General features: G+C 46.1%; 1 protein-coding gene across 2 annotated transcripts in view; it reads left to right on the top strand.

Moving 5' to 3' along the window:
• LOC134910187 (alcohol dehydrogenase 1-like) overlaps nucleotides 1-22774 on the top strand; it is a 99042-nt gene that overhangs the window by 22701 nt on the left and 53567 nt on the right. For both annotated transcript variants that reach the window (XM_063917948.1, XM_063917940.1), the window contains exon 2: nucleotides 13125-13226. In XM_063917948.1, the coding sequence (XP_063774018.1) occupies nucleotides 13125-13226 (102 nt within the window). The remainder of the gene's footprint in view (nucleotides 1-13124; nucleotides 13227-22774) is intronic.

Genomic DNA, 22774 nt, shown 5'->3' with positions numbered 1-22774 from the left:
ACTTTATTCATCTGTTATTATTGTTTCTGCTACCATTCTGTGTTATATCATCTGCCAAATAAAATACCATTGCGCTCATGCGCAGGAACGTTATCCAGCCTCCTCGTTTTCTCCCATCTACCTCCACTGACCCACTAGCGCCCCCTCCGGGGACACAGCCCAAACACAATCTGACACCCTTATCATACACCGACAAGCCTATTTTCTGACATTATAGTATATACACTGTAATGTTGTTTAATAATTTACATTGTTTTAATCTAAATACGGTATTCTTATTATTCTGGAGACTGATATATCCTTATATATGCAGATATCAGTAATTTAGATGTGTAATGGGACTCTTCTTCCACAGAGGAGTTGTTTATTACAAGTAAAATATCATCTATTTTTCTGATGTTAAAAAAATCAGATTTTTGAATTCTGCTTATGAGGTGGAACATGACTGCGATAACTCATTGTCTCGGGTAAAAAGTAGTGATGAGCGGATTCGGTTTTACTCGGTTTTACTCGGTTTTACTCGGTTCTCAAAACGGCATCTTATTGGCTCACGGATGTCACGTGTTTTGGATAGCCAATAAGATGCCGTTTTGAGAACCGAGTAAAACCGAGTAAAACCGAGTAAAACCGAACCTCGCTCATCACTAGTAAAAAGGTCAAGTTATTGGATTTCTTCTAGTAATAAGAAATGTAAAAGTACTGTAAAACAACCCTTTACAGTCATACTGCCTGTTCAGCAGAGCACCAAATATCCCTGGTATTCTGTCAGCAGCCATGGAGCATACATAGGCAAAGTAAGGGGGACTTAAGTTACATTTCCCCCGTGGCTGCTAATGTCTGCAGCTGCGGGGTGGGGGTGCCTCCAGGTTTCCCCAATCAGCAGTGATCAGAAGCATGGCAGGCACTGGGGGGAGGGAATCAGCAATTAAGTTTGGTTACAGTGGTAATAGGTAGAGATGAGCGCCTGAAATTTTTCGGGTTTTGTGTTTTGGTTTTGGGTTCGGTTCCGCGGCCGTGTTTTGGGTTCGAACGCGTTTTGGCAAAACCTCACCGAATTATTTTTGTCGGATTCGGGTGTGTTTTGGATTCGGGTGTTTTTTTCCAAAAACACTAAAAAACAGCTTAAATCATAGAATTTGGGGGTCATTTTGATCCCAAAGTATTATTAACCTCAAAAACCATAATTTACACTCATTTTCAGTCTATTCTGAATACCTCACACCTCACAATATTATTTTTAGTCCTAAAATTTGCACCGAGGTCGCTGTGTGAGTAAGATAAGCGACCCTAGTGGCCGACACAAACACCGGGCCCATCTAGGAGTGGCACTGCAGTGTCACGCAGGATGTCCCTTCCAAAAAACCCTCCCCAAACAGCACATGACGCAAAGAAAAAAAGAGGCGCAATGAGGTAGCTGTGTGAGTAAGATTAGCGACCCTAGTGGCCGACACAAACACCGGGCCCATCTAGGAGTGGCACTGCAGTGTCACGCAGGATGGCCCTTCCAAAAAACCCTCCCCAAACAGCACATGACGCAAAGAAAAAAAGAGGCGCAATGAGGTAGCTGACTGTGTGAGTAAGATTAGCGACCCTAGTGGCCGACACAAACACCGGGCACATCTAGGAGTGGCACTGCAGTGTCCCGCAGGATGTCCCTTCCAAAAAACCCTCCCCAAACAGCACATGACGCAAAGAAAAAAAGAGGCGCAATGAGGTAGCTGTGTGAGTAAGATTAGCGACCCTAGTGGCCGACACAAACACCAGGCACATCTAGGAGTGGCACTGCAGTGTCACGCAGGATGTCCCTTCCAAAAAACCCTCCCCAAACAGCACATGACGCAAAGAAAAAAAGAGGCGCAATGAGGTAGCTGTGTGAGTAAGATTAGCGACCCTAGTGGCCGACACAAACACCGGGCCCATCTAGGAGTGGCACTGCAGTGTCACGCAGGATGTCCCTTCCAAAAAACCCTCCCCAATCAGCACATGATGCAAAGAAAAAGAAAAAAGAGGTGCAAGATGGAATTATCCTTGGGCCCTCCCACCCACCCTTATGTTGTATAAACAAAACAGGACATGCACACTTTAACCAACCCATCATTTCAGTGACAGGGTCTGCCACACGACTGTGACTGATATGACGGGTTGGTTTGGACCCCCCCCAAAAAAGAAGCAATTAATCTCTCCTTGCACAAACTGGCTCTACAGAGGCAAGATGTCCACCTCATCTTCACCCTCCGATATATCACCGTGTACATCCCCCTCCTCACAGATTATCAATTCGTCCCCACTGGAATCCACCATCTCAGCTCCCTGTGTACTTTGTGGAGGCAATTGCTGCTGGTCAATGTCTCCGCGGAGGAATTGATTATAATTCATTTTAATGAACATCATCTTCTCCACATTTTCTGGATGTAACCTCGTACGCCGATTGCTGACAAGGTGAGCGGCGGCACTAAACACTCTTTCGGAGTACACACTTGTGGGAGGGCAACTTAGGTAGAATAAAGCCAGTTTGTGCAAGGGCCTCCAAATTGCCTCTTTTTCCTGCCAGTATAAGTACGGACTGTGTGACGTGCCTACTTGGATGCGGTCACTCATATAATCCTCCACCATTCTATCAATGTTGAGAGAATCATATGCAGTGACAGTAGACGACATGTCCGTAATCGTTGTCAGGTCCTTCAGTCCGGACCAGATGTCAGCATCAGCAGTCGCTCCAGACTGCCCTGCATCACCGCCAGCGGGTGGGCTCGGAATTCTGAGCCTTTTCCTCGCACCCCCAGTTGCGGGAGAATGTGAAGGAGGAGATGTTGACAGGTCGCGTTCCGCTTGACTTGACAATTTTGTCACCAGCAGGTCTTTCAACCCCAGCAGACCTGTGTCTGCCGGAAAGAGAGATCCAAGGTAGGCTTTAAATCTAGGATCGAGCACGGTGGCCAAAATGTAGTGCTCTGATTTCAACAGATTGACCACCCGTGAATCCTTGTTAAGCGAATTAAGGGCTGCATCCACAAGTCCCACATGCCTAGCGGAATCGCTCCGTGTTAGCTCCTTCTTCAATGCCTCCAGCTTCTTCTGCAAAAGCCTGATGAGGGGAATGACCTGACTCAGGCTGGCAGTGTCTGAACTGACTTCACGTGTGGCAAGTTCAAAGGGCATCAGAACCTTGCACAACGTTGAAATCATTCTCCACTGCACTTGAGACAGGTGCATTCCATCTCCTATATCGTGCTCAATTGTATAGGCTTGAATGGCCTTTTGCTGCTCCTCCAACCTCTGAAGCATATAGAGGGTTGAATTCCACCTCGTTACCACTTCTTGCTTCAGATGATGGCAGGGCAGGTTCAGTAGTTTTTGGTGGTGCTCCAGTCTTCTGTACGTGGTGCCTGTACGCCGAAAGTGTCCCGCAATTTTTCTGGCCACCGACAGCATCTCTTGCACGCCCCTGTCGTTTTTTAAAAAATTCTGCACCACCAAATTCAAGGTATGTGCAAAACATGGGACGTGCTGGAATTTGCCCATATTTAATGCACACACAATATTGCTGGCGTTGTCCGATGCCACAAATCCACAGGAGAGTCCAATTGGGGTAAGCCATTCCGCGATGATCTTCCTCAGTTGCCGTAAGAGGTTTTCAGCTGTGTGCGTATTCTGGAAAGCGGTGATACAAAGCGTAGCCTGCCTAGGAAAGAGTTGGCGTTTGCGAGATGCTGCTACTGGTGCCGCCGCTGCTGTTCTTGCGGCGGGAGTCCATACATCTACCCAGTGGGCTGTCACAGTCATATAGTCCTGACCCTGCCCTGCTCCACTTGTCCACATGTCCGTGGTTAAGTGGACATTGGGTACAACTGCATTTTTTAGGACACTGGTGAGTCTTTTTCTGACGTCCGTGTACATTCTCGGTATCGCCTGCCTAGAGAAGTGGAACCTAGATGGTATTTGGTAACGGGGGCACACTGCCTCAATAAATTGTCTAGTTCCCTGTGAACTAACGGCGGATACCGGACGCACGTCTAACACCAACATAGTTGTCAAGGACTCAGTTATCCGCTTTGCAGTAGGATGACTGCTGTGATATTTCATCTTCCTCGCAAAGGACTGTTGAACAGTCAATTGCTTACTGGAAGTAGTACAAGTGGGCTTACGACTTCCCCTCTGGGATGACCATCGACTCCCAGCGGCAACAACAGCAGCGCCAGCAGCAGTAGGCGTTACACGCAAGGATGCATCGGAGGAATCCCAGGCAGGAGAGGACTCGTCAGACTTGCCAGTGACATGGCCTGCAGGACTATTGGCATTCCTATTGGCATTCCTGGGGAAGGAGGAAATTGACACTGAGGGAGTTGGTGGGGTGGTTTGCGTGAGCTTGGTTACAAGAGGAAGGGATTTACTGGTCAGTGGACTGCTTCCGCTGTCACCCAAAGTTTTTGAACTTGTCACTGACTTATTATGAATGCGCTGCAGGTGACGTATAAGGGAGGATGTTCCGAGGTGGTTAACGTCCTTACCCCTACTTATTACAGCTTGACAAAGGGAACACACGGCTTGACACCTGTTGTCCGCATTTCTGGTGAAATACCTCCACACCGAAGAGCTGATTTTTTTGGTATTTTCACCTGGCATGTCAACGGCCATATTCCTCCCACGGACAACAGGTGTCTCCCCGGGTGCCTGACTTAAACAAACCACCTCACCATCAGAATCCTCCTGGTCAATTTCCTCCCCAGCGCCAGCAACACCCATATCCTCCTCATCCTGGTGTACTTCAACACTGACATCTTCAATCTGACTATCAGGAACTGGACTGCGGGTGCTCCTTCCAGCACTTGCAGGGGGCGTGCAAATGGTGGAAGGCGCATGCTCTTCACGTCCAGTGTTGGGAAGGTCAGGCATCGCAACCGACACAATTGGACTCTCCTTGTGGATTTGGGATTTCAAAGAACGCACAGTTCTTTGCGGTGCTTTTGCCAGCTTGAGTCTTTTCAGTTTTCTAGCGAGAGGCTGAGTGCTTCCATCCTCATGTGAAGCTGAACCACTAGCCATGAACATAGGCCAGGGCCTCAGCCGTTCCTTGCCACTCCGTGTGGTAAATGGCATATTGGCAAGTTTACGCTTCTCCTCCGACAATTTTATTTTAGGTTTTGGAGTCCTTTTTTTTCTGATATTTGGTGTTTTGGATTTGACATGCTCTGTACTATGACATTGGGCATCGGCCTTGGCAGACGACGTTGCTGGCATTTCATCGTCTCGGCCATGACTAGTGGCAGCAGCTTCAGCACGAGGTGGAAGTGGATCTTGATCTTTCCCTAATTTTGGAACCTCAACTTTTTTGTTCTCCATATTTTATAGGCAGAACTAAAAGGCACCTCAGGTAAACAATGGAGATGGATGGATTGGATACTAGTATACAATTATGGACGGACTGCCACGGTTAGGTGGTATAAAAAAACCACGGTTAGGTGGTATATAATACAATTATGGATGGACGGACTGCCTGCCGTGAACTACCGCACTGTACACTGGTTGATAAAGAGATAGTAGTATACTCGTAACAACTAGTATGACGACGGTATAAAGAATGAAAAAAAAACCACGGTTAGGTGGTATATATTATAATACAATTATGGATGGACGGACTGCCTGCCGAGTGCCGACACAGAGGTAGCCACAGCCGTGAACTACCGCACTGTACACTGGTTGATAAAGAGATAGTAGTATACTCGTAACAACTAGTATGACGACGGTATAAAGAATGAAAAAAAAACCACGGTTAGGTGGTATATATTATAATACAATTATGGATGGACGGACTGCCTGCCGAGTGCCGACACAGAGGTAGCCACAGCCGTGAACTACCGCACTGTACACTGGTTGATAAAGAGATAGTAGTATACTCGTAACAACTAGTATGACGACGGTATAAGAATGAAAAAAAAAACACGGTTAGGTGGTATATATTATAATACAATTATGGTTGGACGGACTGCCTGCCGAGTGCCGACACAGAGGTAGCCACAGCCGTGAACTACCGCACTGTACACTGGTTGATAAAGAGATAGTAGTATACTCGTAACAACTAGTATGACGACGGTATAAAGAATGAAAAAAAAACCACGGTTAGGTGGTATATATTATAATACAATTATGGATGGACGGACTGCCTGCCGAGTGCCGACACAGAGGTAGCCACAGCCGTGAACTACCGCACTGTACTGTGTCTGCTGCTAATATAGACTGGTTGATAAAGAGATAGTATACAATACTACTAATATACTGGTGGTCAGGCACTGGTCACCACTAGTCACACTGGCAGTGGCACTCCTGCAGCAAAAGTGTGCACTGTTTAATTTTAATATAATATTATTTATCATGTACTCCTGGCTCCTGCTATAACAACCTGCAGTGCTCCCCAGTCTCCCCCACAATTATAAGCTTTATATACAATACATTGATGTGCAGCACACTGGGCTGAGCAGTGCACACAGACTGAGTCACTGTGTGACTGTGTATCGTTTTTTTCAGGCAGAGAACGGATATATTAAATAAAACAAACAACTGCACTGTCTCTGGTGGTCACTGGTCACTGTGGTCGTCAGTCACTAAACTCTGTCTGCACTCTCTTCTAATCTACAGTATCACAGCAATCTCTCTCTCTCTCTCTCTTCTAAATCTAATCTAAATGGAGAGGACGCCAGCCACGTCCTCTCCCTATGAATCTCAATGCACGTGTGAAAATGGCGGCGACGCGCGGCTCCTTATATAGAATCCGAGTCTCGCGAGAATCCGACAGCGTCATGATGACGTTCGGGCGCGCTCGGGTTAACCGAGCAAGGCGGGAAGATCCGAGTCGCTCGGACCCGTGAAAAAAAAAGTGAAGTTCGTGCGGGTTCGGATTCAAAGAAACCGAACCCGCTCATCTCTAGTAATAGGCAGAGCCGGCGCTACCCGCTCAGCAGCTCCTGCAAAGCAGGGAGGCGCTGGACGGAAGAGGCGCTCTCCCCGCTCTGCTGTTGCTGCTGGCTCCCGGCTGCCTCTGCGTCTGTCACACTGTATGACAGACGCAGACAGTGTGCGGCGCGGCTACGGCTCGATCCCCCAGGCACCCTCCCTTCTGTTTCCGCCCCCTCCTCCTGCACTTTAGGCAGCGGTGCCTCCTATTACCGCCCCCTCCTCCTGCACTTTAGGCAGCGGTGCGCTTATGTCCTGACGGTGTGAGGAAGAGGTGCTCCAGGGCAGAGGTACTGTGGTTACTGGCCACTTCTTCTTTGGGGATGGGGGGAGAGGGGAGGGGAGAAGGGGGAAGGAGGATGCCGCCGACTGCCTGCTGTGGTGCAGGGAATAAAGTTGTGCTCTATGAGGTATATATTGTACTGTGCCCTCCCACATGTTTTTTTTGTGTGTGTATCATGACTGTATAAATTGCTCTTGTTCATTTACATGGAGCGCCGAACCTCTGGATATTATATATATATGTATATACATATATATATATATATATATACACTGTATATATATATATATATATATATATATATATACACTGTATGTGTATATATATATATATATATATATATATATATATATAAGTTTGGTAAGGCGGCACACAGTGAATCAATCTTTATTTGCGTTATTATCCAGGCTGATTGCCTGTCGTCAGGGACAAACCCTGACAATGGGCGATCGGCCCGAAATGTGCGTTGGATAATAACGCAAATAAAGATGGATTCACTGTGGTAACAACGTCTCCTGAGTGCCGCCTTACCAAACCTGCATATATATGGTACCAGCATACCTAGGAGGGCACCGGAGCAAGTAATATATGGCTGTTTATCTGGGGGAGTGCTGGGAATAGGTGCTGTACAGTATGTGTGTGTGTGTGTGTGTGTGTGTATGTGTGTGTGTGTGTATATATATATATGTGTATATATATATATATATATATATATATATATATGTATATATATATATATATTTATTCTGTACCATATATGAGGCAATGTGACTGACCCCAGCTTTCCCACAAGTGCAGATGGTCCCGGTGCCCTCCAAATAGGGAGTACGTAAACAAGCAAGCTATGCAACACTCAGGGGATTTCCAACATAAAGAAAGACGCATCACATGCACAGTAATAAAGAGATACTCTCCCGCACAGAGCCGGTGCTCTCCCACTCAGCAGCGTGAAGCGCGGCTCAGGCTTGGTCCCTCTGGCTCCCTCCCTCTCTCCTCACTGCACTTTAGGCAGCGGCGCTGGCATCACTCTCCATGGATCTGTGTGCGGTAAGTACCACACACCACCTCTATCTCCTCCCCTCCGGTTGACTTAAGTGTAAGGGGCATTAATTGTTGCACTACTTCTGAGGGCATTCTGTGTGGCACGACTACTGTGGGCGCTCTGTGAATCACTACGGCTGTGGGCATTATGTGCGGCACATCTACTGTGGGCGCTATGTGTGGCACGACTACTGTGGGCATTCCGTGGGCCACTACTGCTGTGGGCATTCTGTGTGGCACGACTACTGTGGTCATTCTGTATGGCATGACTACTGTGGGCACTATGTATGGCACGACTACTGTGGGTGTTCTGTGGGGCACTACTGCTGTGGACGTTCTGTGTGGCACGACTACTATGGGCATTCTGTATGTCACTACTGTGGGCATTCTGTGTGGCACGACTACTGTGGGCGTTCTGTGTGGCTTGACTACTGTGGGCGTTCTGTGTGGCTTGACTACTGTGGGTGTTCTGTGTGGCACGACTACTGTGGGGGTTCTGTGTGGCACGACTACTGTGGGCGTTCTGTGTGGCACTACTACTGCGGGTGATATTTGTATAAGGTACACTACTGTGGGTATTGTGGGTATTGTGTGTAAGGGACATACATGTGAATACTGTGGATATTGTGTGTCGTAATGTGAATTAGGTACACAACTATTTGGTGCAATATGAATCGGGGGACTACGTGTGGTATAATGTTAATACGATTGTGATACTGTGTAGCCTAATTTGAATTGGGGACACTATTATGTGGCCACGCCCCTTCCATGTGAGACCACGCCCCTTTGGAGAGCACTGTCCCTTTAATACACATGGGATGGAGGGCGCAAATTTATTGTTTGCAGGGAGGCGCCGGACACCCTAGCACCGGCCCTGGTAATAGGTATGCTTAAAACCAGGTGACATTTAGGTTTTTAAGTCAGGCAGCTACAGAACCTGTATAATTCATGTTTGTCCCAGTTTAAAGTGATAGTATGGTAAGCCTAATTATAGGGCATGTGCAAACTTCTTTCTCTTAATTTGTTAAGGGATCAGGATTGTCACCAATAAGCTTCTGAGAATCTGCTCAGCAAGGCAACTGAGCGCAAGCGTGCACGTGAACTCATGCACATCCGTAGCTTTTCTATTTGGCCAGCAGCCAAGTGGTTAAAAAATGTCCCTTTCCCTGCCAACAGTGGATCATAGGGAAGCTTACTGCTTATATCCACCTGATATGGCTAGCTGGCAATCCTATTCCCTAGAATAAATATAGGGGTCTATATACTAAGCCTTGGAGACAGATAAAGTAGATGTAGACAGTGCCGTAACTAGACAATTTGGTGCCCTGTGCCACAAAGAGAATTGATGAACCCCCTACCTCCCATATTTAAAACAGGGACAGTGCACACAAAATACAGGGGTGTGGCTACAATGGGAAGGGGTGTGGCCACATAATATTGTCTGTTATTCACATGACACTGCACAGTAGTGTCAATTATTCACATTGCACCACACAGTATTAGCCCTTATACTCATTACACCAGGTAAATCTCCTTACACACATTATGCCAGGTAGTACCCCTTATACACATTACATCAGATAGAGCTCTTAGACATGTTACACCAGGTAGTAGCACTACACAGTAGAATACAAAACACAAAATTACAGCGCTAAAATGGTCACAGATGAAGTGAGATGGTCGATAAGATACTCCTATTTATTGATACATTTAAAATCTATTCAGACAGCCACAATAAAAAATAGAAAATGTAAAATAGTAAAATAAGCTGAAAAAGCTGACTGGTACACATAGAGAAATGTCTAAAAATTGTGTGCAGTGCTGCTCCTGATGTAGAATAAAAATGTGGAAGAATATAAAGTTCCAGCAACCCGTTCCAATAATATTAGTCTCCTGTATCTTTCTTGGACCTCAACAGACAATAGGTTTTAAATGTTTGATAGTTGCTGGAAAGGTAGGCAGCAGTAGGCAAAGTTAGCTCAATCAACTTCAACCCCTGCACACTACCTGATTGCGGTCCTGACCGCCGGCGAACATACAGAACCACTAACAGGATCAGTAACGGCCTCTCACACCCGCACATAAAAGGGCTGTCAAACATTGTTTTATTAACCATTTTTTTTTCACAGGTATTAGCGCTTTTCTATACTATGAACATCTGTTAAGGTGTGTTCAACACCTGTCTCCTCTCCAATCGTAAAAGCAGCTGTCAAGCTAATTCTCATTTATACCCCTTTCATACTGCGAGCAATAACCTAGGATATTGTATGTGAACGTGCATCAACCCGGGTTGCATTGCAGTCTGAAAGGGGCCAGTTGAAATAACCTGGGTTGAGCGATAGGGAACAGGGTAGAATACGGTTTCAACCCAGCTCACTTTGAAGTGTGAACAGGTAAGCTACTGTAAGTAGATGTGACCCAGCGCTCATTCACTGCATAGGTAGAGGCGGTACATGGAGATCATCTCATCTCCAAGTGCTGCCTCGGCATATGTCAGTGGTGATGTCACCAATCTGGCTATAAGCCAGGTCAGGCCACCAGTCTGAAAGGGGTCTTAGCCTGGTTGGAACCGGGAAAGACCCATGTCCAAAATCCCAGGTGAACCCCGGCATATCAGTCTGAAAGGGGTATAACTGAATAGCTTCAGCTGCCAAACTCTTCTAAATACAGTATTGCACTATTTGTTCTACAGTATCTCTAAGAATAAATTCTAATTTTATTCTTAACCTGTAAAGCTAAAACAATTTTGCCCCATCCTACATATGTGAACTCATCTGAAATCGCTCTCCCAACCAGTCACTCTGCTTCCACTAAAACCTGTGGCTCACTATCTCACCTATTATTCTACACATCAGCTGAAATTACTTTTCTGTAACATTTATTGGGGCAGATGTATTGACATGGGGAAGGCATAAGGAAGTGATAAACCAGTGATAACTGCAAGGTGGTAAAACGCACCAGCCAATCAACTCCAATATGCAAATTGACAGTTTAAGCTGACTGGTTGGTGCATTTATCACCTTGAACTTATCACTGGTTTATCACTTCCTTATGCCTTCTCCGGGTTAATACATCTGCCCCTCTGTTCTTTATTTGCCTTGCCCACAGATTCTCACAATTTTGGAGCAATTACACACTTTTGGAGTCCTTCCATCTTATTTGCATGTATATAGTGCAGATTGGTATTTTTATACCAGATACAGCTTGCCCAGTGTTGTATGTATTCAACAGTCATTAAGTTAAAAGTTTAACATACATATAGGGCTGGATTCAGAAGGAATGGCAAACAGGGAGATCGTCCCCCCTCAACACAGACCTGATCATGGTTAAAACCAGTGGCAGTGGAGCCCGCCACGATAAAGGAATCTGCAGCCGGCGGCCCGAACATTGGGGCAGATGTATTAACCTGGAGAAGCCATAAGGAAGTGATAAACCAGTGATAAGTGCAATGTGATAAACGCACCAGCCAATCAGGTCCTAACTGTTAATTTACATATTGGAGTTGATTGGCTGGTGCATTTATCACCTTGCATTTATCACTAGTTTATCATTTCCTTATGCTTTCTCCAGGTTAATACATCTGCCCCATTGCCCAGCCAGCACACTATTCTCAGGTATCCCTGCTGCAAGCCCATTTGCTGAGTGCCCGCTACGATCTTTCTGGACTGACTCCTCTTTAATATCTCCCTGTGCAAGGACCACTTTTTAATCTTTAACTAGTGCAGGCACCATGCTTAATGCTATATATATATATATATATATATATATATATATACTGTATATATATATAATGGGAGGAGTCAGGACTGGAAGGCCATGGATAAATAATTAGGGAGGTGAGGAGCCAGGATTAATTTTGAAACCGCCCCCCCCCCCCATAAGAAATGTCTAGATCCGCCCCTACATACATACATCTCAAACATAAACTAAGCACTAGATATAAGGGTAAAATAAGTAGTTAAATACTCTTTTATTTTAAAGCATGGGAGGGTAAAATTTACAGACCCTTTAGAAATATTGTCAAATTCCTTTACCTGCGCACACATTCAGTTTAGTGTATAGAGCTTGGGAAAGTTCATTGTTGAAATCTGCATAATTTTACAGGTAATGAAAAGTGCTCTCTATAAAAATTATCCTACCGTACATAGGGGGTCATTACGAGTTGTTCGCTCGTTGCCGATTTTTGCTATGCTGCGATTTGTTGCTAAATGCGCAATGCCATGGTACGCAGTACATGCGCTAAGTTATTTAACACAAAACTTAGTAAATTTGCTGGTGTTCGAGCGACGCATTTCAGTCGCACTGCTGATCGGTGAATGATTGACAGGAAAGGGGCGTTTCTGGTGGTAACTGAGCGTTTTCCGGGAGTGTGCTAAAAAACGGAGGCGTGTCAGGGAAAAACGCGGGAATGTCTGGAGAAACGGGGGAGTGGCTGGCCGAACGCAGGGCGTGTTTGTAACGTCAAACCAGGAACTAAACGGACTGAGCTGATCGCAATCTGTGAGTAGGTCTGGAGCTACTCAGAAACTGCAAATAATTATTTAGTAGCAGTTTTGCTAATCTTTCGTTCGCAATTCTGCTAAGCTAAGATACACTCCCAGAGGGCGGCGGCCTAGCATGTGCAATGCTGCTAAAAGCAGCTAGCGAGTGAACAACTCGGAATGAGGGCCATACTTATGAGTGAGAGGCATTTTAGAATTATGTTTATATTGTCCAATCCTGTATATTGTTCTATTGAAGAGCAGCTCTGAGAATATTTCATACTTCTTTCTGTACCATAGAAATTACAGCTGATTATAAACTATATGCTATGTATTATTGTCATGCCCAAGTATATTTATATTTTTTCTAGGTAATAAAGTGCAAGGCGGCAGTATTGTGGGAGATAAACAAACCATTCAGCGTTGAAGAGATTGAAGTTGCTCCGCCAAAGGACCATGAAGTTCGCATAAAGGTGAAATATATATATGTATATATAAGTTTTGATAAATCTCCTTTATAATTTGAATGTGAGACTTGTGATACTTGATGCCTTTGAAATACAAGTAATATTGCTAGGAATCCTTTTGCTTGTATTAAAAACAAGTATACATGGTTATTATTTTATTATTATCCTTTATTTATATGGCACCACAAGGGTTCCACAGTGCCCAATTAGAGTACATAAACAAATAATCAAAACAGGAAAACAGCAACTTACAGTTGATAAAAGTATAGGACAAGTACACTGTAAACAAACATAGCTACATCAGCAGATAACACTGAAATAAGTATAAGGTGGCAGAGGACTGCTGGAGTTGATGCAGTTGAAGATTATTAAAGTAAGAGAAAGGATAAGTACATGAGGGAAGAGGGCCCTGCTCGTGAGAGCTTACATTCTAAAGGTGAGGGGTAGACAGACAGGGGTGACACAAACGGGGTACATAGAGAGCAGGGGCAGATTGGGAACAAAAAGCGGCCCTGGAAAAATTTGTACTAGTGGCCCTACATGGGCAGCACCAGAGGTGTAAGGTCTAGCCATAGGCCATGGCAGCAGCACCCTCCCCTCAAGACTTTCCAGATAGTGGGCATGTCCAGCATCAAGGGGGAAGTTAAAAAGAAATAAAATTAAATATTATGAGCACATTATATGATACACCTTTATAATTTAGGAAACTATATCATTCTTTAGAAAGATATATTTTCTTGCTTATTACACCAACCGTATTCCAATCACTATTCACTCAATCTTATATGTCAGCCAAGCAGGCAGACAGAGCATACGCTAGATCATCTGCAATCACAAGTGGCAAAGTAATTTTCAAATATGCAAATTATTTAGCATATTATTCATTATGTCTATAAAAAGGACCACATGTCCTCAAACAAAACAGGCCCCACGGGTGCGCCGGCCCACCGGGAATCTTCCCTGTTAACCCTATGGCCAATCCTCCTCTGATAGAAAGCGTGGAACAGAAGGTTAGAATGAGATTTGGCTGGGTTTGGTGAAGAAGTGGGTCTTGAGAGCCCGTTTGAAGTTTTGTAGAGAGGTGGAGAGTCTGAGGGGGAGAGGTAGGGAATTCCAGAGAATTAGAAAATCTTGGAGATAGGAGTGGGAGGAAGTAATCAGTAGGCAGGAGAGTCAGCATGCATTAGCAGAGCGAAGAGGACGTTTGGGAGTGTAAGGGGAGATAAGGTCAGAGATGTAAATGGAAGAGGAGTGGGTGAGGGCTTTGTAAGTGAGTGTGAGAAGCTTGAAATGGATTCTGAAAGGGAAGGGAAGCCAGTGAAGGTCTTGTAGGAGAGGAGAGGTGGACATAGTGCGTTTGGTGAGGAAAATGAGCCAGACTGCAGCATTGAGGATAGATTGGAGTGGAGAGAGGTATTTGTCAGGAATGCCAGTCAGGAGGAGATTATAGTAGTCCAGTCTGGAGATGACCAGTGAGTGGATAAGAATCTTAGTAGCATCCTGGGTCAGAAAGGGTCTGATCCTGGAAATATTTTTTAGATGAAAACGGCAAGTTTGTGAGAGGTGCTGAATGTGTGGTTTGAAGGAGAGGGAGGAGTCAAGGATTTCTCCAAGACAGCACACTTGAGGGCTAGAGGAGATAGTAGTACCATCAATAGATAACGAGATTGTGGGAGGTGAGGTTATGCGGTAGGGAGGGAAGATGATCAGCTCAGTCTTAGACATGTTAAGTTTATGAGAGCGCTGGGACATCCAAACAGAGATAGCAGAGAGACAGTTGGATATACGAGCGAGGAGAGCAGGGGAGAGGTCCAGAGAGGAAAGATAGATTTGAGTATCATCAGCATAGAGATGATATTGGAAATCAAATTGGATATTGGAGATGATATTAGATATTGGTTGAGGTGCTGGGTCAAAAAGAAGGCAGTCACCACCTTATCGAAATGTGAACTGAAAGCCTCAAGTTCATTAGAAAGTTATTTTTGAAAAGCAGCTTTAAAGGCATTTGGAAATTAGGCTGTGTGGACCAACCCCCCTTGGAATTCTCTATCTATCCAGAGGCGGAACTACCACCAGTGCAACCAGTGCGTTGCACTGGGGCCCGCCTCTGTCCAAGGGCCCAAAGCATGTAATGAGTCAAACTGACTCATTACATGCCGCTGTGCGCTGCGGGCAACCACTGCCCACAGCGCACAGCCGCCCAGAGAGGAGAGGAGCAGCGGTACGGGGGAGAAGGAGGAGGAGGGAGGTAGAGGAGGGAGCCGCAGCAGCGCTTTGTTACTGGTGGAGGCGCTGCTGCTGCCCCTCTGCTTCACTATAGGCTGTCTTCCGTGAACAGCCTATAGTGAAGCAGAGGGGCAGCAGCAGCAGCGCCTCCACCAATAACACAGCGCTGTTGCGGCTCCCTCCTCCACCTCCCTCCTCCTCCTTCTCTCCTGCCCGGGAATCGTCTGACGCTGCACCGAGGAGCCTGAGCCAGCGGAGAGGGTAAGTATAATTCTTCTTTCTTTCTTTCTTTCTTTCTTTCTTTCTTTCTTTCTTTCTTTCTTTCTTTCTTTCTTTCTTTCTTCAAAAAAGGGGGACTGTCTGCCGCAATGTGTAAAAAGGGGGAATCTGCCTGCCGCAATGTATAAAAACGGGGAATCTGCCTGCCGCAATGTGTAAAAACGGGGAATCTGCTTGCCACAATGTGTAAAAAGGGGGAATCTGCCTGCCGCAATGTGTTAAAACGGGGAATCTGCTTGCCGCAATGTGTAAAAAGGAGGACTGTCTGCCGCAATGTGTAAAAAGGGGAATCTGCTTTCCGCAATGTGTAAAAAGGGGGAATCTGCCTGCCGTAATGTGTAAAAAGGGTGAATCTGTCTGCCGTAATGTGTAACAAGGGCACGCTGTCTGCCGTAATGTGTAACAAGGGCACGCTGTCTGCCGTAATGTGTAAAAAGGGCACGCTGTCTGCCGTAATGTGTAAAAAGTATACGCTGTCTGCCGCTATGTTTAACAAGGGCACGCTGTCTGCCGTTATGTGAAAAAAGTGTACGCTGTCTGCCGCTATGTGTAACAAGGGCACGCTGTCTGCCTTTATGTGTTAAAAGGGGACGCTGTCTGCCGTTATGTGTAAAAAGGGCACGCTGTCTGCTGCTATGTGTAAAAAGGGCACGCTCTCTGCCGTTATGTGTAAAAAAGGGGGACGCTGTCTGCCGTAATGTGTAAAAAGGGGATGCTGTCTGCTGTAATGTGTAAAAAGAGGAATCTGTCCGCCGTAAGGTGTAAAAGGGTCTCTACCTGGCGTAGTGGTGCTACTGTGCGGCGTAATTTGAATAATGGAGACTACTGTGCACCGTTTTATGAATTGGTATTATTTTGTGGCCACACCCCTTCCCCACGAAGCCACGCCACTATGTATTTTTGCGCGCGCCTACGGCGCGCACTGCCCCTGTTTTGCATGCAGGGGTGGGGCTCCGATGCCGTTTCTTGCACACAGTGCTAAAATGTCTAGTTACGGCACTGTTGCTAGGTATCCACTTCCCTGAGCAGGTCCCCCTCACCAGATCCTGTCCAGGGGTGAGGGGGTGGACTTGGATGGGATGGGGGGGGGGGGGCCCAAGCCATTTTGTCGCACATGGGCCCACTGCTCGCTAGTTCCGCCACTGAATCTATCTATATAGTCTCGATACAGTATATATAATATAGAATAATAGTCCTGGGGAGCACCAAACACAATTGATACAGGTTCAGTAGTACCCTTAATTTCCTGTTACAAATCCTTCATGAAGATGAGGACAAAGAAGTGGATCTTCTTTTAATGTCTATAATGAGATCTTAGTTCAGATGTGTAAACTCCCACTAGTAAATAATCTTCAATCTCCAATCGGAAATGCAAGTGATACATCTCTAGAAATTCACCTATGGACATGACTGGCTGCTCTTATCAAATGTACAATTCAGTTACAACCTGCTAATTCATCTCCTCAGCTGGAAGTGCAATAAATGGCAGCTTCAGATTCACTTTCGGACATGTGAGCTGATCAGCACTGCGAGAAGCTGCCATATATTACATGTATGGTAGAAATTAGAATGCTTTCTGTATTGTATAACAGTCACTAAGTTATTTTGTGTAAGTATCATATTACAAAAACTAGTTTGCACTCAGCATTGTAAGGAAGTAACAAGGTTGCTCTCTTTATCATACAGTATGCATTACAGTAATATTCTCTCTGTATTGTATTGAGTTCACAAGAATACTGTATGTATCTACAGTAGGTTTTTACATTGTATAGTTGTCACTAGGATCCGTCTGTATTTTCCAATGGGTTGCTCTCTGTATTGTATGATGCTTACTATGCAGTGGTGTATCTTCATCCCAGTCTCCCGGAGCCAAGATAGTTGGGCCCTACGCCTATGTACTATGAAAATGAGTTGTATCGTGCGTCTCAGTACTCATCATTCAGTTACAGCTCATTTACCGCTAACCTGCTATCGCCTATGTTTGCAGATCCATGTGACTTTGAACTGCTAATTTGACTTAATCACAGAGTGAACTTAGACTATGCATCTTGCACATGCAAGTTAGACACAATTTTTTGTCAAACACAGCATGACACACTGTATTATTCACTAGTTACAATTAATGCTATCTTCATTGCATATAAGTCTGTAAAATGTTCTCCTCTTTGCATGGCAGTCACTAGGATGCTTTGTATTTTATATTAATCACAAGGATGCACTCTGTATTGTATATTGGTCACTAGAATGCTCTCTATCCTCTGTGTCACTAGAATGTTCCAAGTTTTTTAGTACAGGTAGAAAATCCGTGGTTAGTTTTCCAAGATGTTTGGATCAACCTCCCTGCCAAGTTCCTTCATAAACTGTGTACAAGTGTACCTAGAAGAACTGATGCTGTTTTGAAGGCAAAGGGTGATCACAACAAATATTGATTAAATTTAGATTTCTCTTCTTTTCATTCATTTTGCATGTTTTTTAACTGACAAATAGAACCTACTAACACATATTTTGTTAATACATTCTTTATCTATCTATCTATCTATCTATCTATCTATCTATCTATCTATCTATCTATCTATCTACTGTATCTATCTATTTATCTAGGAGGGGAGAGGGGGCTGGCGCTACCTGTGCCTGGACTCCTGGCTAGCTTGGTCTGGTCTCGGCACCAGTGCAATGGAACTGGAAGGTGCCGGGACTGTCAGCAAGTGGCAGAGGGACTGCACATGCACAAAATATTGGCTTACATGGACTGCATCGTCTGCATCCCATAGAAGCTGAGTAGGGCTGCCCGAAAGGCAGGTATTGGCTTAACACTGGAAGCACACTCTCTATTAATTACAGCCCGGCATGGCAGTTGCAGAGGGAGAAAACACCTTCACCTGGGGCTGCCAGTCATTTGGGTGACTGACATGAAGCACTTCCAAAAAGAAGTCATTGCCAGTCATAATGTAGCCAGTGCAGTCATGGACTGCAACTGGCTTACTGAGGTGATGGATGTTACTGGGAGACTTCAGTCATACAGCACATTGGTAAAATCTACAACTGTATATATCATCAAGAAAAATTTCTGAGTATCCGTGTTACCTGGGTACTGCTGCAAATTACTGACAGAGGGTAATACCCGCATAAAACCTTATGATACAATTTATACACAAAAGTCAGAGGATATTTGCGCTGCACCCGAAGTATAAAAATTCAAAAATTCCCGTTCAGGGACTCCTTTCCCAAAAACACCTTTTAAAAAGTTCACTTATTAGCATACTTCAAATGGAGAAAGTCAGTGAAAATAGCGCTGCACCAAAAATGTCAGAATTCACAGCAAAGAACTTCCTTTCTCTGACGTCCTAGTGGATGCTGGGAACTCCGTAAGGACCATGGGGAATAGACGGCTCCGCAGGAGACTGGGCACATCTAAAGAAAGATTTAGGACTATCTGGTGTGCACTGGCTCCTCCCCCCATGACCCTCCTCCAAGCCTCAGTTAGATTTCTGTGCCCGGCCGAGCTGGATGCACACTAGGGGCTCTCCTGAGCTCCTAGAAAGAAAGTATAGTTTAGGTTTTTTATTTTACAGTGAGACCTGCTGGCAACAGGCTCACTGCAGCGATGGACTAAGGGGAGAAGAAGCGAACCTACCTAAGTGGTGGTAGCTTGGGCTTCTTAGGCTACTGGACACCATTAGCTGCAGAGGGATCGCACACAGGACCTGACCTCGTCGTCCGTTCCCGGGGCCGCGCCGCCGTCCCCCTTACAGAGCCAGAAGCAAGAAGGTCCGGAAAATCGGCGGCTGAAGACTTCTGTCTTCTCCAAGGTAGCGCACAGCACTGCAGCTGTGCGCCATTGCTCCTCATGCACACCACACACTTCGGTCACTGATGGGTGCAGGGTGCTGGCGGGGGGGGGGGGGGCGCCCTGAGCAGCAATATTAACACCTTGGCTGGCAAAACTGACACCATATATAGCCCCAGAGGCTATATAGGTGTAAATTACCCCTGCCAGAATAACACAAAAAGCGGGAGAAAGCCCGCTGAAAAAGGGGCGGAGCCATCTCCCTCAGCACACTGGCGCCATTTTCCCTCACAGCTCCAGTGGAAGGATCGCTCCCTGGCTCTCCCCTGAAGTCCTGCACTACAGAAAGGGTAAAAAAGAGAGGGGGGGGGGCACTAAATTTAGGCGCAGTATATATATATATATATATATATATATATATAATACAAGCAGCTATAGGGGAAAACACTCTGTATAGTGATATCCCTCTGTTATATAGCGCTCTGGTGTGTGCTGGCATACTCTCCCTCTGTCTCCCCAAAGGGCTTTGTGGGGTCCTGTCCTCTGTCAGAGCATTCCCTGTGTGTGTGCTGTGTGTCGGTACCGCTGTGTTGACATGTATGATGAGGAAAATGATGTGGAGGCAGAGCAAATGCCTGTAAATGTGTTGTCACCCCCTGAGGGGTCGACACCTGTGTGGATGGATTTATGGAAGGAATTACATGACAGTGTCAGCTCCTTACATAAAAGGTTTGACGACATAGGACAGCCGGCTACTCAGCTTGTGACTGTTCCAGCGTCTCAAATGTCATCAGGGGCTTTAAAACGCCCGCTACCTCAGATGGCAGACACAGATGTCGACACGGATACCGACTCCAGTGTCGACGACGATGAGACTAGTGTACCCTCCAATAGGTCCACCTGTTACATGATTGAGGCAATGAAAAATGTATTACACATTTCTGATAGTACCCCAGGTACCACAAAAAAGGGTATTATGTTCGGTGAGAAAAAACTACCAGTAGTTTTTCCTGCATCTGAGGAATTAAATGAGGTGTGTGAGGAAGCCTGGACTTCCCCCGATAAGAAATTGATAATTTCTAAACGGTTATTGGCAGCGTACCCTTTCCCGCCAGAGGATAGGTCACGTTGGGAAACACCCCCTAGGGTAGATAAAGCGCTTACACGTTTATCAAAACAGGTGGCACTACCGTATCAGGATACGGCCGCCCTAAAGGATCCTGCTGATAGAAAGCAGGAGGCTACCCTAAAAGCTATATATACACACACGGGCATTATATTGCGACCAGCGATTGCATCAGCATGGATGTGCAGTGCTGCTGCTGCGTGGTCAGATTTCCTGTCGGATAATATTGATACCCTGGATAGGGACAATATTTTGCTGACAGTAGAGTATATAAAAGACGCTGTCTTATACATGCGTGATGCACAGAGGGATATTTGCCGGCTGGCATAAAAAATAAGCGCAATGTCCATTGCCGCCAGAAGGGGGTTATGGACTCGGCAGAGGTCAGGTGATGCCGATTCAAAAAGGCACATGGAAGTTCTGCCTTATAGGGGGGTGGAACTGTTTGGGGATGGTCTTTCAGACCTCGTTTCCACAGCTACGGCTGGGAAATCGACATTTTTGCCACAGGCTACCCCACAGCAAAAGAAAGCACCGTATTATCAAGTACAGTCCTTTCGGCCCCATAAACACAAGAGGGCTCGAGGCGCATCCTTTCTGCCGAGAGGCAAAGGTAGAGGGAAAAAGCTGCAGCATACAGCCAGTTCCCAAGAGCAAAAGTCCTCCCTCGCGTCCGGTGAGTCCACAGCATGACGCTGGGGCTTCACAGGCGGACCCGGGTACGGTGGGGGCCCGTCTCAGAAATTTCAGCACACAGTGGGCTCTCTCACAGGTGGATCCCTGGATCCTTCAAGTAGTATCTCAGGGGTACAGGCTGGAATTCGAGACGTCCCCCCCCCCCCCCCCGCCGTTTTCTAAAATCTGCCTTACCAGCAACTCCCTCTGCCAGGGAGGCAGTGTTGGTGGCTATCCAAAAACTGTATTCACAGCAAGTGATTGTCAAGGTACCCCTCCTTCAGCAAGGACAGGGTTACTATTCCACAATGTTTGTGGTACCGAAACCGGAAGGTTCGGTGAGACCCATCTTAAATTTAAAATCCTTGAACACATATCAAAAGGTTCAAGTTCAAGATGGAATCGCTCAGGGCGGTTATTGCGAGCCTGGACGAGGGGGATTACATGGTCTCCCTGGACATCAAGGATGCGTACCTGCATGTCCCCATTTACCCTCCTCACCAGGTGTACCTCAGATTTGTGGTACAGGACTGTCACTATCAGTTCCAGACGCTGCCGTTTGGGTTATCCACGGCACCGAGGGTCTTTACCAAGGTAATGGCCGAAATGATGATACTCCTTCGCAAGAAGGGAGTTTTAATTATCCCGTACTTGGACGATCTCCTGATAAAGGCGAGGTCCAAGGAACAGTTGGTAGTGGGGGTAGCACTTTCTCGGGAAGTGCTACAACAGCACGGCTGGATTCTCAATATTCCAAAGTCACAGCTGGTCCCGACGACACGTCTTCTGTTCCTGGGAATGATTCTGGACACAGACCAGAAAAAAGTGTTTCTTCCAGTGGAAAAAGCCGAGGAGTTATCATCTCTAGTCAGAGACCTCCTAAAACCGGGACAGGTGTCGGTACATCAATGCACACGAGTCCTGGGAAAAATGGTAGCTTCGTACGAAGCAATTCCATTCGGAAGGTTCCACGCAAGGACTTTCCAGTGGGACCTGTTGGACAAATGGTACGGGTCCCATCTCCAGATGCAACAGCGGATAACCCAGTCGGCAAGCACCAGGGTGTCGCTGCTGTGGTGGCTGCAGAGGGCTCATCTACTAGAGGGCCGCAGATTCGGAATACAGGACTGGGTCCTGGTGACCACGGATGCCAGCCTTCGGGGCTGGGGTGCAGTCACACAGGGAAGAAATTTCCAAGGACTGTGGTCAAATCAGGAGATTTCGCTTCACAATTCTGAAGCTAAGGGCCATTTACAATGCCCTAAGCCAAGCAAGGCCCCTTCTTCAGAACCAGCCGGTACTGATCCAATCAGACAACAGACAGGGCGGCACAAGAAGCAGGAGGGCAATGGCAGAAGCCACAAGGATTCTCCGATGGGCGGATAATCATGTGTTAGCACTGACAGCAGTGTTCATTCTGGGAGTGGACAACTGGGAGGCAGACTTCCTCAGCAGGCACGA

The sequence above is a fragment of the Pseudophryne corroboree genome, chromosome 1 (genome assembly GCF_028390025.1).
Source record: "Pseudophryne corroboree isolate aPseCor3 chromosome 1, aPseCor3.hap2, whole genome shotgun sequence".
NCBI lineage: Eukaryota > Metazoa > Chordata > Amphibia > Anura > Myobatrachidae > Pseudophryne > Pseudophryne corroboree.
The sequence above is the reverse complement of the archived record's forward strand: the minus strand, read 5'-3'. Positions and strand labels throughout refer to the sequence as shown.